Raw genomic sequence first — 14,496 nt, forward strand, 5'->3', positions numbered from 1 at the left:
AAGCCCATTCCACAAGGAAGGTGGGCTCATCTTGGGCGGCTGCCCGAGGGGTCTCGGCTTTACAACTTTGCCGAGCAGCTACTTGGTCAGGGGCAAACACGTTTGCTAAATTCTACAAATTTGATACCCTGGCTGAGGAGGACCTGGAGTTCTCTCATTCGGTGCTGCAGAGTCATCCGCACTCTCCCGCCCGTTTGGGAGCTTTTGGTATAATCCCCATGGTCCTTACGGAGTTCCCAGCATCCACTAGGACGTCAGAGAAAATAAGAATTTACTTACCGATAATTCTATTTCTCGTAGTCCGTAGTGGATGCTGGGCGCCCATCCCAAGTGCGGATTGTCTGCAATACTTGTACGTAGTTATTGTTAACTAAATCGGGTTATTGTTGTTGTGAGCCATCTTTCCAGAGGCTCCTCTGTTATCATGCTGTTAACTGGGTTCAGATCACAAGTTGTACGGTGTGATTGGTGTGGCTGGTATGAGTCTTACCCTGGATTCAAAATCCTTCCTTATTGTGTACGCTCGTCCGGGCACAGTATCCTAACTGAGGCTTGGAGGAGGGTCATAGGGGGAGGAGCCAGTGCACACCAGGTAGTCCTAAAGCTTTACTTTTGTGCCCAGACTCCTGCGGAGCCGCTAATCCCCCATGGTCCTTACGGAGTTCCCAGCATCCACTACGGACTACGAGAAATAGAATTATCGGTAAGTAAATTCTTATTTTTACTATAGTGCATATTTTCTTTGTGTGGCTTTTTATGCCTTTCATTTAATTGCGTTTTCTGTCTTATTTCTTCAACTATCCAGTCTGTGGGACACTGCATACTGTAAGTAAGAGGGGCTGGCACAGAGGTAGACACTAAAAGCTTAACTAATATGACTGCGCCCCTTCCCCCTTTAACCCATCCTACTTCTACTGGGCCTCAATTCTTTATTTTGCTGCCTTAAAGTAAGGCATGTTTTTCTAGGTAGTTTTTCCCCCCCCTTTTTCTTGTTTAAGTATCAGAATAGTTTATTTATATGGTTCCACAAGGTTTCTGCGGTGCCTTTATAAAGTACGTAAACATATAAAGCAAAACAATAAAACAGTGACTTACAGTACACTACCTTGCAGGACAAGTAGATGATAGTAGAAGTAAGGGAAGGAAACGGACATGAGGGAAGAGGGCCCTGCTCGTGAGAGCTTACATTCTAAAGGGAAGGGCAGACAGGGGTGACACAAATTTGGTAGAAGGTGAGCATGGGCTGGATGGCTTCGATGAATAAGTAGTTCTTGAGAACCCATGAAAAGCTTTGTAAAAAGAGTCTGATAAGGAGATGGAGATTCCAGAGATAGGGAGATGCACGTGCAAAATCTTGGAAGTGGGAGGAAGTAATCAGTTGGCAGGCGAGGTAGCATTTAGTTGTGGAGCGAAGAGGGCAGGTGGGAGTTTGAAGGGAGATAAGGTTAGTATTGGGAGATGATTGGATGAGAGATATGTCAGTGACTGTGAGAAGCTTGAACTGGGTTCTGAAGGGAAAGGGGAGGCAGATGTAGTACGTTTGGAGAATAAGATGAGCCGGCCGGAGAACCTTGGGGGGACACCAACTGTAAAATGGAAGTGGGGGGGGGGGGGGGGGGGGGGGGGGGGGGGGGGGGGGGGGGGGGGGGGGGGGGAGTCATGAGAGCAGACATAGAAGGAATGGTCAGAGAGGTAAGAGGACCGCTAGGAGAGAGCAGGTATCGTGTAGACAAGGGAGTGAAGTAATTGCAGGAGGAGAGGGTGGTCCACCGTTCAAGGCAGAATGAGCAGTGTAGTGGCTTTGAATTTGGCAGCAAGGACTTTTGTGAGGGCAGTTTCAGTGGAGTGGAGAGGACGGAAGCCAGACTGGAATGGGTCAAGCAGTGAGTGTAATGAAAGGTAGGCAGTAAGGTGGTTGTAGACAATATGCTCAAGGAGTTTGTAGGCAAAAGGGATGGGTTGTTAGTTGGAGAAGTGTTAAGATCAGGGGTATGTTTTTTAATATTGGTGGAGACCAGGGCATGCTTGAATGCAGAGAAGATCGTGCTTAATAAGAGTCAGAGATTGAAGAGGTGGCAGGCAGAAGGAGAGAGGTAGCGGAGGAGGTGGGAGGGGATTGACTTAATCTGCAGATACAGGGGAAAAAAGTCAGAGTTGGTAAGATGGATGGGGAGGGGTAGGGTGCTGAGGGCTTGGTGGAATGTGATGTCCTGACGTATCGAGTCAACTTTAGATGTGAAGTGGGTGGCAAAGTCAAGTGGCAGAGAGTGAGGAGGGAGGCTAGGTGGGGGGGCAGTGGAGAAAGTTGAAAGTGGTGAAGATACAACAGGGGTTGGAAGACTGGTAGGAGACGAGAGTCTCGAAAAATGACCAGGGAGAAGACAGCCCTGGAAGATGAGATCGTACGTTTGAGATGGAAGAAGTGTTCTCTAGAGCATGATTTCCTCTACTGTTGCATTTGGAAAGCCAGTGTTGAGGTGTGGATCTGCAAGAGTGGGTACTGATCGTTGGAACTACAGACTCAAGGCCAGAAGTAAAGTAGGCATTGTATAAGGAAGTGGCTTGTTCAGGGCAGGAGAGAGAGAATAGACAGAAGTGAGTAGAGCAGGAAGGATAAGGATATGGTGTTACACTTAGTAATTGTAGCCTTTTAGGATTCAGAGGTGGAGAGGGAAAGAGGGATAAGTTAAAAGAGAGAAGGTAATGCCCACACCAGCAGCTAGCCGCCACCCTCTGACAGATGCCGAAGTACAAGGTGCGGTGAGTGTTACACTGCGGTCCTGCAGAGACCCACGCTGCTACAGGACTCTGTGCTGGTACCAGGGGGTCATAGAAAGGGAGGAGCACGCCAGCGGTAGCACTTCTGCACTACTGTCGGGTCATACACTTAGTTGCACATTGTACTGCTGTGTTTCTGTGTGCTGGTGTCCGCTCCTCAGTGTCACTCCAGGTGCTCTCTAGGGACTGTGTGGAGGTGTTGGTCAGTGGGATGTGCTGTTTTTACAGTTGTGTAAGATGTCTGTGGACATGGTAATGTGTGCTGCTTGTAACTCAACCCCGTCTTCAGCAGGGTCATTCATGTGTAAACAATGTTTCTTATCTCCACAAGGTCACAGTTCACAGGCACCCGACTGGGATACTTTTCGTTTTAGTGAGAGTTTTAAAAGCATGATTCAGAATGTTAATTCAGAATAAGCTGCACCTAGAAAAGAGACAGGTGTTAAAACACCCTTTTGATTGTGTGGCCAATGCAGCAGATACCAAGAAGGCTTCTCTGCCCCCTCTAGTGGTTTCACATAAACGCTCACTGCCACAGGTGCTCCAGTCTGATCAGCCTGATGTAGATGGTGATGATATGGATGAGGACAGCTTTCTGTCTTTGCTGTGAGAGAGTCAGAGCCAGATGAGGAATTGTATTTCTCTAACGTCCTAGTGGATGCTGGGGACTCCGTCAGGACCATGGGGAATAGCGGGCTCCGCAGGAGACAGGGCACATCTAAAAAAGCTTTTAGGTCACATGGTGTGTACTGGCTCCTCCCCCTATGACCCTCCTCCAAGCCTCAGTTAGGTTTTTGTGCCCGTCCGAGAAGGGTGCAATCTAGGTGGCTCTCTTAAAGAGCTGTTTAGAAAAGTTTTTTTTTTTAGGTTTCATTCAGTGATTCCTGCTGGCAACAGGATCACTGCAACGAGGGACTTAGGGGAGAGATCTCCAACTCACCTGCGTGCAGGATGGATTGGGATCTTAGGCTACTGGACACTGAGCTCCAGAGGGAGTCGGAACACAGGTCAGCCTGGGGTTCGTCCCGGAGCCGCGCCGCCGATCCCCCTTACAGACGCTGAAGAAGACGGCAGAACGGAGGTCCGGAAACAGGCGGCAGAAGACTTCACAGTCTTCATGAAGGTAGCGCACAGCACTGCAGCTGTGCGCCATTGTTGTCACACGGCTCACTGACCTAGTCACGGAGGGTGCAGGGCGCTGCTGGGGGCGCCCTGGGCAGCAATATAAGTACCTTATTGGCAAAATAAATACATCACATATAGCCATTAAGGCTATATGTATGTATTTTAACCCAGGCCAGTTCTTAAAAACCGGGAGAAAAAGCCCGCCGAAAAGGGGGCGGAGCTTATTCTCCTCAGCACACAGCGCCATTTTCCCTCACAGAAAGGCTGAGGGGAAGGCTCCCATGCTCTCCCCTGCACTGCACTACAGAAACAGGGTTAAAACAGAGAGGGGGGGCACTGATTTGGCGATATAAATATATATTAAATGCTATAAGGGAGGAACACTTTTATAAAGGTTGTCCCTGTTTAATTATAGCATTTTGGTGTGTGCTGGCAAACTCTCCCTCTGTCTCCCCAAAGGGCTAGTGGGTCCTGTCCTCTATCAGAGCATTCCCTGTGTGGGTGCTGTATGTCGGTACGTGTGTGTCGACATGTATGAGGAAAATGTTGGTGAGGAGGCGGAGCAAATTGCCTGTAATGGTGATGTCACTCTCTAGGGAGTCGACACCGGAATGGATGGCTTACTTGTGGAAGTACGTGATCATGTCAACACGCTGCGAGCCGGTTGACGACATGAGACGACCGGCAAACAAATTAGTACCTGTCCAGGCGTCTCAGACACCGTCAGGGGCTTGTAAAAACGCCCATTTACCTCACGGACACTGACTCCAGTGTCGACGGTGAAGAAACAAACGTATTTTCCTTTAGGGCCACACGTTACATGTTAAGGGCATGAAGGAGGTGTTACATATTTCTGATACTACAAGTAAACTACTTGTAGTTTTGCCTGAATCAGATAAATTAAATGAAGTGTGTGATGATACGTGGGTTTCCTCCGATAGAAAGTTATGGGCGGTATACCCTTTCCCGCCAGAAGTAAGGGCGAGTTGGGAAACACACCTTAGGGTGGATAAGGCGCTCACACGCTTATAAAAACAAGTGGCGTTACCGTCTCCAGATACGGCCGCCCTCAAGGAGCCAGCTGATAGGAAGCTGAAAAATAGCCTAAGAAGTATATACACACATACTGGTGTTATACTACGACCAGCAATCGCCTCAGACTGGATGTGCAGCGCTGAGGGGGCTTGGTCGGATTTCCTGACTGAAAATTTTGATACCCTTGACAGGGACAAGATTTTATTGTCTATAGAGCATTTTAAGGATGCATTTCTATATATGCGTGATGCGCAGAGGGATATTTGCATTCTGGCATCAAGAGTAAATGTGATGTCCATATCTGCCAGACGAAGACACGACAGTGGTCAGGTGAGGCAGATTCCAGACGGCACATGGAAGTATTGCCGTATAAAGGGGCGGTCCATCGGACCTGGTGGCCATGGCAACAGCTGAAAAATCCACCTTTTGTTCCCCGAGTCACATCTCAGCAGAAAAGGACACAGTCTTTTCAGTCTCAGTCCTTTCGTCCCCATACGGGCAGGCGGGCAAAGGCCAGTCATATCTGCCCAGGGGTAGAGGAACGGGAAGAAGACTGCAGCAAGCAGCCCATTCCCAGGAACAGAAGCCCTTCACAGCTTCTGCCAAGTCCGCAGCATGACGCTGGGGCAGTACAAGCGGACTCAGGTGCGGTAGGGGGTCATCTCAAGAGTTTCAGCACGCAGTGGGCTCACTCGCAAGGGGACTCCTGGATCCTACATGTAGTATCCCAGGTGTACATTGGAAATTCGAGACGTCTCCTCCTCACAAGTTCCGGAAGTCTGTTTTACCAACGTCTACCTCCGACAGGGAGGCAGTATTGGAAACAATTCACAGGCTGTATTCCCAGCAGGTGATAATCAAAGTACCCCTCCTACAACAAGGGAGGGGGTATTATTCCACACTATATTGTGGTACTGAAGCCAAACGGCTCGGTGAGATCTGAAATATTTGAACACTTACATACAAGCGTTCAAATCAAGATGGAGTCACTCAGAGCAGTGATAGCGAACCAGGAAGAAGGGGACGAGATGGTGTCACTGGATATCAGGGACATTTACCTACATGTCCAAATTTGCCCTTCTCACCAAGGGTACTTCAGGTTCGTGGTACAGAACTGTCACTATCAGTTCAGACGCTGCCGTTTGGATTGTCCACGGCGCCCCGGGTCTTTACCAAGGTAATGGCCGAAATGATGATTCTTCTTAAAAGAAACTTGGACGCTTTCCTGATAAGGGCAAGGTCCAGAGAACAGTTGGAGGTCGGAGTAGCACTATCTTTAATAGTTCTACGACAGCACGAGTGGATTCTAAATATTCCAAAATCGTAGCTTTTCCGAGGACACGTCTACTGTTCCTAGGGATGATTCTGGACACAGTCCAGAAAAAGGTGTTTCTCCCAGAGGAGAAAGCCAGGGAGTTATCCGAGCTAATCGGGATCCTCCTAAAACCAGGAAAAGTGTCAGTGCATCATTGCACAAGAGTCCTGGTAAAAATGGTGGCTTATGACGAAGCAATTCCATTCGGCAGATTTCACGCAAGAACTCTTCAGTGGGATCTGCTGGACAAATGGTCCGGATCGCATCTTCAGATGCATCAGCGGATAACCCTATATCCAAGGACAAGGGTGTCTCTCCTGTGGTGATTACAGAGTGCTCATCTTCTAGAGGGCCACAGATTCAGCATTCAGGATTGGATGCTGGTGACCACGGAGGCCAGCCTGAGAGGCTGGGGAGCAGTCACACAGGGAAAAAATTTCCAGGAAAGTGTGATCAAGTCTGGAGAATTCTCTCCACATAGATGGAGCTAAGAGCAAAATTATAAGGCTCTAAACCTAGCAAGACCTCTGCTTCAAGGTCAGCCGGTATTGATCCAGTGGGATAACATCACGGCAGTCGCCCACGTAAACAGAAAGGGCGACACAAGAAGCTGGAGGGCAGTGAAAAAACTGCAAGGATTTTTCGCTAGGCGGAAAATCATGTGATAGCACTGTCAGCAGTGTTCTCTCCGGGAGTGGACGACTGGGAAGCAGACTTCCTCAGCAGGCATGACCTCCACCTGGGAGAGTGGGAACTTCATAGGGAAGTTTTTCCGCATGATTGTGAGCCATTGGCAAAGACCAAAGGTGGAAATGATGGCGTCCCGCCCGAACAAAAAACGGGACAGGTATTGCGCCAGGTCATGAGACCTTCAGGCGATAGCTGTGGATGTCCTAGTAACACCGTGGGTGTAACAGACGGTGTATGTGTTCCCTCCTCTGCTTCTCATAACCAAGGTATTGAGAATTATAAGACATAGAGGAGTATGAACTATACTCGTGACTCCGGATTGGCCAAGAGGGACTTGGTACCCGGAACTTCAAGAGATGCTCACAGAGGACTAAGGGCCTGGGGAGCTAAGAAGGGACTTGCTTCAGCAGGTACCATGTCTATTCCAAGACTTACCGCGGCTGCGTTTGACGGCATGGCGGTTGAATGCCGGATCCTGAAGGAAAAAGGCATTCCATAAGAGGTCATACCTACCCTGGTCAAAGCCAGGAAGGAGGTGACCGCACAACGTCATCACCACATGTGGTGAAAATATGTTGCGTGGGTGAGGCCAGGAAGGCCCCACGAAGAAAATTCAACTAGGTCGAATTCTACACTTCCTGAAAACAGGAGTGTTTTGAGCCTAAAATTGGGGTTCTTTAAGGTTTTAAGTTTCGGCCCTGTAGAATTTCTTCCGAAAAGAATTGACTTCAGTTCCTGAAGTCCAGATTGTCAAGGGAGTATTGCATATACACCCCTTTTTGTGCCTCTAGTGGCACCGTGGGATCTCAACATAGTGTTGGGATTCCTTAAAATCATATTGGTTTGAACCGCTCAAATCTGTGGATTTGAAATATATCACATGGAAAGTGAACATGCTGTTGACCAATATCTCACATGGACAGTGACCATGCTGTTGGTCCTGGCCTCGGCCAGGTGATTGTCAGAATGGGCGGCTTTGTCTTACAAAAGCCCATATTTAAATTTCCATTCGGACAGGGCAGAACTGGGACTCGTCTCCAGTTTTCTTCCTAAGGGGGTGTCAGGTTTTTCACCTGAAACAACCTATTATGGTGCCTGCGGCTTCTAGGGACTTGGAGGACTCCAGGTTAATAGACGTTGTCAGGACCCTAAAATATATATATATATATATATATATATATATATATATATATATATATATATATATATATATATATATATATATATATATATATATATATATATATATATATATATATATATATATATATATATAGTTTAGGACGGCTGGAGTCAGAAAGTCTGACTTGCTGTTTATATTGTATGCACCCAACAAGATGGGTGCTCCTGCGTCTAAACAGTCGATTGCACGTTGGATCTGTAGCACAATCCAACTTGCACATTCTGTGGCAGGCGTGCCACAGCCTAAATCTGTAAAGGCCCACTCCACTAGGAAAGTGGGCGCATCTTGGGCGGCTGCCCGAGGGGTCTCGGCATTACAACTTTGCCGAGCAGCTACGTGGTCAGGGGAGAACACGTTTGTAAAATTTTACAAATTTGATACTCTGGCTAAGGAGGACCTGGAGTTCTCTCATTCGGTGCTGCAGAGTCATCCGCACTCTCCCGCCCGTTTGGGAGCTTTGGTATAATCCCCATGGTCCTGACGGAGTCCCCAGCATCCACTAGGACGTTAGAGAAAATAAGAATTTACTTACCGATAATTCTATTTCTCGTAGTCCGTAGTGGATGCTGGGCGCCCATCCCAAGTGCGGATTGTCTGCAATGCTTGTACATAGTTATTGTTACAAAAATCGGGTTATTCTTGTTGTGAGCCATCTTTTCAGAGGCTACTTCGTTTTGTTATCATACTGTTAACTGGGTTCAGATCACAAGTGGTACGGTGTGATTGGTGTGGCTGGTATGAGTCTTACCCGGGATTCAAGATCCTTCCTTATTGTGTACGCTCGTCCGGGCACAGTACCTAACTGAGGCTTGGAGGAGGGTCATAGGGGGAGGAGCCAGTACACACCATGTGACCTAAAAGCTTTTTTAGATGTGCCCTGTCTCCTGCGGAGCCCGCTATTCCCCATGGTCCTGACGGAGTCCCCAGCATCCACTACGGACTACGAGAAATAGAATTATTGGTAAGTAAATTCTTATTTTTAATGTTAGGCCAAAGACCTCAGCAACTTTTTCTGTGTCTAAAGAGTTAAACTCCCTGGCCAAGGAAGCATGGTTAAACCCTGATAAAAAAAAAATGTAAAATTCCTCAGAGGTTTTTAAGTAATTCTCCCCTCCCAGCTGAGGACAGGAAGGTATGGGAAACCTCCCCCCCCCATGTCAGTCGATATGTCTGTATACAGGCCGTCTAAAAAAAGACTCTCTGCCTCGGGATGAGGTCATTACTCTGATGCAACATATACAGGATGCTGCAAATTTTATGAGTGAGGTCATTAAAGAGTTGTGTAAGATTAATGACCGCACTAATGCTAGGGCTGTTTCGACGCGCAGAGCTCTCTGGTTAAGTCAGTAGTCGGCAGATGCTGATTCCAAAAAGGGTGTAGAAAATATTCCCTTTACATGTGATGCCTTGTTTGGAGACAAATTAAATAAATGGATCTCCCAGCGGGTAAGTCTACCTATCTGCCGTCGGCTGCACCACCTGGTAGACGTTCTTACACCGGACCCTCCTTGCAGTCCTTTCGTGTGGCAAGGTTCAGAGGCAGGGGCTACCACTCCCAGAGGATCTCGTGGTAAGTCCTGTAAACCTGCAAATGCTGTCTTCCTGGACCAGACCACCGGATCCCCTGCCACTAAGCCTTCCGCGTGACTGTTGGGCCCCAGCAGCTATGTGACTTTCAGGTAGGTTCTCGCCTACCTGTGGGTGGAATCCTGCTGGGATCCTTGGGTGAGGGACCTCATTTCCCAAGGATACCAGCAGGAATTTCAAACACTCCCTCCTCACAGATTTTACAAGTCGGGCTTACCAGCTTTACCCGCAGCAAAAGTTACCTTACGAGAGGCTATTCAAAAACTCTTGCAGACAGGGGTGGTGGTTCCAGTACCTCCTCCGTTACGCAACAGGGTTTTATTCCAGTCTTTTTGTCGTTACCATCCAGATGGTTCGGTGCGCCCCATCTTGAACCTGAAGTCTCTAAACCCATATCTGCGGGTGTTCAAATTCAAGATGGAATCCCTGCGGGTGGTGGTGCCCACTTTGGAGGAGGGGGAATTCTTGGTGTCTCTGTATGTCAAGGATGCTTACCTACATGTTCCATGTGGCCCCCTCATCAGGCTTACCTCAGGTTCGCCATATTGGATGACCATTTCCAGTTTCAAGCCTTACCATTTGGATTATCCACAGCTCCGAGGGTCTTCACCAAAGTCATGGCGGAGATGATGCTGCAACTACGCATGATGGGAGTAAACATAGTCCCCTACTTGGACAATTTCCTCATAAAGGCTGTGTCCAAGGAGTGCCTGCTGCACAGCATCGATCTGACGACTCGCCTACTTACGGATCATGGGTGGAACCTAAGTTTTCAGAAATCTCACCTGGAACCGACCCAACGTCCAGGCTATGGTTCTCTCGGTGCTCAGTCCTCGCAAGGTATCCATACATCTTTGCATTCGATTACTGGGCAAGATGGTGGCTGCTTACGCGGCAATCCAATACGGCAGATTCCATGCCCGTCCATTTCAGCTGGATCTACTGGACAAATGGTCAGGATCAGGAAGTGACCTTCTCTCCGAAAGCCCAGGTTTCTCTAATATTGTGGCTACAGGTTCCTCACCTGGTGGAGGGCAGGAGTTTCAATATCCACTCATGGACTCTGACAATGGATGCCAGCTTTCAGGGTTGGGGGTCTGTGACCCAAGGGGCCCAGTACCAGGCGATATGGTCGAGATAGGAGTTCTGCCGATAAACATCCTGGAACTCAGGGCAATGTACAATGCTCTTCTGCAGGCGTCTTATCTCCTGAAGGATCAGGTGATTCGGGCTCAGTCGGACAATGCCACAGCTGTGGCGTACATAAACCGACAAGGGGGAACAAGAAGCAGAGTGGCGATGCGAGAGGTATCAAAAATCCTTCTCTGGGTGGAGAACAACGCAAGGGCCATCTCAGCCATGTTCATTCCAGGAGGGGACAACTGGGAAGCAGACTTTCTGAGTCATCATGACCTCCACCCGGGAGAGTGGGGTCTCCACCAACAGGTGTTTCAGCAGATCATCGACCTGTGGGGCTGCCCACAGATAGACATGATGGCTTCTTGACTCAACAAGAAGCTTCGCTGGTATTGCTCAAGAACCAGGGACCCTCAGGCGAGGGCAGTAGATGCACTAACGTCGCCTTGGCTTTACCGGCTGGTCTACCTGCTTCCTTCGATTCCATTGCTCCCAAGGGTGCTAAAGCCAATCGGCAATCAGAGTCCAGGCAATTCTGATTGCCCCGGAGTGACCTCGGAGGGCGTGGTACGCGGATCTTCTGGACTTGTCCATCACACACCCTTGGTCTCAGCCAATGAGAAGAGATCTTCTTCAACAAGGACCGCTCGTCTACCCGGACTTACGGTGACTTCGTTTGACGGCATGCAGGTTGAGCGGAACATCCTAGCTCACAAAGGCCTTTCTAAAAAAGTTATTGCTACAATGGTTCAGGCCAGGAAGCCTGTGACGTCAAAGCACTATCGTCCTATCTGGAGAAGATATGTCTCTTAGTGCAAGGAACGTACTTATCCAGCTGCAGAGTTTCACTTGGGACGTTTCTTACCTTTCCTGCAGGCTGGTGTGGATGAAGGGCTTACGTCTGGGTTCCATTAAGGTCCAGATTTCAGCTATCTCCATTTTCTTTCAGACGAAGTTGACGACAGTGTTGCCATAGGTTCAGACCTTCTTGCAAGGGGTTTGAACCTCTGACGACGGTAGAAGACAAGTACGTCCCGTGGAAGACTGTGATGTTACTGGCCCTGGCTTCTGCTAGGTATGTTTCAGAATTGGGAGCCTTATCATGTAAAAGTCCCTACTTGGTCTTTTACGAGGACAGAGCGGAGCCCAGGACTAGACAGCAGTTCCTTCCGAAGGTTGTCTATGCGTTCCACCTGAATCAACCAATTGTTCTCCCGTCAGGTTCTGGCACTTCTGCTCCTCCGGAGTCGTCTGATGCTGTGCGAGCCTTGAAGATTTATATCAAAAGGACGGCTCGTATAAGAAAGACTGTTTCCTCGTTCGTGCTCTATGATGCACAGAAAAAAGGGTTGCCCTGATTCTAAGCAGTCCCTTGCTTGTTGGCTTCAGTTGACTATCCAACAGGCCTATGTGTCGGCAGCCTTACCTGTTCTACAGTCTCTGAAGGCCCACTCTACAAGTGGGATCTTCATGGGCGTCTTCCCATGGAGTCTCTGCCTTGCAACTTTATTGAACTGCTACCTGGTCGTGGAAGAACACCTTTGTGAATTTCTACAAGTTTGATACCCTGGCCAAAGAATATACCCAGGTTGGGCAGGCGGTGCTGCAGACGTCTCCGCACTTTCCCGCCCGTGCTGGAAGCTTTGGGACATCTCCATCACATTAAGTGAACCCCAGTATCCCTTATAGATGTTAGAGAAAATGGGATTTTAATACCTACCGGTAAATGCTTTTCTCATAGTCCATAAGGGATACAGGGCGCCCGCCACAGTGCGTTGACTTGTCTGCAGGTTTTTCTTTTAAAAAGTTTACCTGTTCAGCTGTTGATGTTTTGTTACCAGCCGTTGCTAGTTGTTTTATGTTATTGGTGTGCTGATGTGTGAATCTCACCACTCATTGTTGTGTTCCTTCTCTCAAGTATGTCCATTCTCCTTTGGGCACAGTTCTACCTAAACTGTCTGTAGCAGGGGGCATAGACGGACGAGCCAGCACACCCAGTTGAAGAAATTTCAAGTGTACTGGCTCCTTTGGACCCAATCTATACCCCATCATATTAAGTGAACCTCAGTATCCCTTATGGACTAAGAGAAAACGATTGACCGGTAGGTATTAAAATCCCATTTTTTTATTTTTTTTAAGGTATGGTGGCTTTTCTCTCTGGGAAATGTTTCAAGGCTTGGAGAGAGATAAAGTACAAACTACTCAGCTTCTGTTATTATACAGACTGTGCTAGACAAATGTCAGAAGCTGATATGTACTTTATCTCTTTGAAAGACTTGATGTATACCCCCCACCACCTCACTTGGATTCGTTTCTCTCTTTCTGCCCTGAGGTGCTTGGTTAGCAAAATAACAAGTGTTCCCTTCTGGAATATACTGTAGAGTATTTTATTGTGCCAAAGTCTTCAAGAAGGTACTGAACTGCATGTTCCAGTGTTCTCTCAAGGATTTAGCGAAAAGGATTCAACCGAAGTATGAAAATGCCATTGTCTATTAGACCTGATGATTTTCTGTGTATCAGTACTGTTTGTGATACTAACTAGTTAAAACGAATAATATCACTAGCTGTTTTTTTTTTTTTTTTTTTTTTACAAACTTTGTCTCTTTCCCCCAAATAATACTTGTCTCTTCTGCAGTGTACAGTTTCGGACAACCCCTCTGGACAGCACAGGTGTCCCACACATACTGGAACACACCGTTTTGTGTGGCTCCCACAAATATCCATGTAGAGACCCTTTCTTCAAAATGTTAAATCGATCATTATCCACGTTTATGAATGCTTTTACAGGTAAATTAGTTCGTACTATACTGCAGTGCTTTTTGTAATAAATCATTTTAAATTGTATGTGATTCTAATATAAAATAACTATAGCGGAGATACTTGCAAAATACATTTCCATTGTAAGAAGGAATACAGATATGTTTATTTTTTTATAAAACTTAGGAAATCAACGCATCCGTTAATTCACCACACTTTAATGTGTAAACCTTTCTATGAGCTAAAGTAATAAATTAGGTTAATCTTGATAGAAATGGACAATGCAAATATATTTATTATTTTCTCTAATGTCCTAGGGGATACTGGGATGTTAATAGTTACCATAGGGCTCCATTGGAGCCTGGCACTTTAACATTCCTCAGTGTGCTGGCTCCTCCCCGCTATGCCCCACCTGCAGACTCCGTTTAGAAAAATGTGCCCAAGAAGCCGAAAGCATTCTCTGGAGCATCAGAGAGTTTTCTTCAAAACATTTGTTTTAGTTTGTTATTTTCAGGCAGAACTGGCTGGCACCAGTCTGCATGTGTCGTGGGACTTGGGAAGGGGGTGGGACCGAACCATCCTCTTTAAGGGTTAATGGTCCGGATCCCTGCTGACAGGACATAGCTCCTAAGGCGTTGTTTCCCATTTACCCCCAGGGTGTGCGCGCACTCCAACAGCATGCTGCCACCCCTAAGAGAGCTAAAGATGCTGTAGTGGTGAGTACAGAAACCGGGGTCCCGGTTAGCGGGTCCCCAGTTACATGGTGTATACCCACACTGGCGCCGACTCACAAAAGGGGTTTTCACCCCATTCTCTCTAAAATTGGAGTAAGTGCCAGTATAATCTATGCAGGGACTGCACGCCATTAAGGGGGGCGGGGCTTCCCAGA

The 14,496-nt window shown here is 47.6% G+C and overlaps 1 protein-coding gene across 1 annotated transcript in view; it reads left to right on the forward strand.

Moving 5' to 3' along the window:
* PITRM1 (pitrilysin metallopeptidase 1) overlaps positions 1 to 14,496 on the forward strand; it is a 189,158-nt gene that overhangs the window by 52,235 nt on the left and 122,427 nt on the right. The window contains exon 4 of the mRNA XM_063922149.1: positions 13,486 to 13,637. Within this exon, the coding sequence (XP_063778219.1) occupies positions 13,486 to 13,637 (152 nt within the window). The remainder of the gene's footprint in view (positions 1 to 13,485; positions 13,638 to 14,496) is intronic.

The sequence above is a fragment of the Pseudophryne corroboree genome, chromosome 5, assembly GCF_028390025.1.
Source record: "Pseudophryne corroboree isolate aPseCor3 chromosome 5, aPseCor3.hap2, whole genome shotgun sequence".
In the NCBI taxonomy this organism is placed as follows: Eukaryota; Metazoa; Chordata; class Amphibia; order Anura; family Myobatrachidae; genus Pseudophryne; species Pseudophryne corroboree.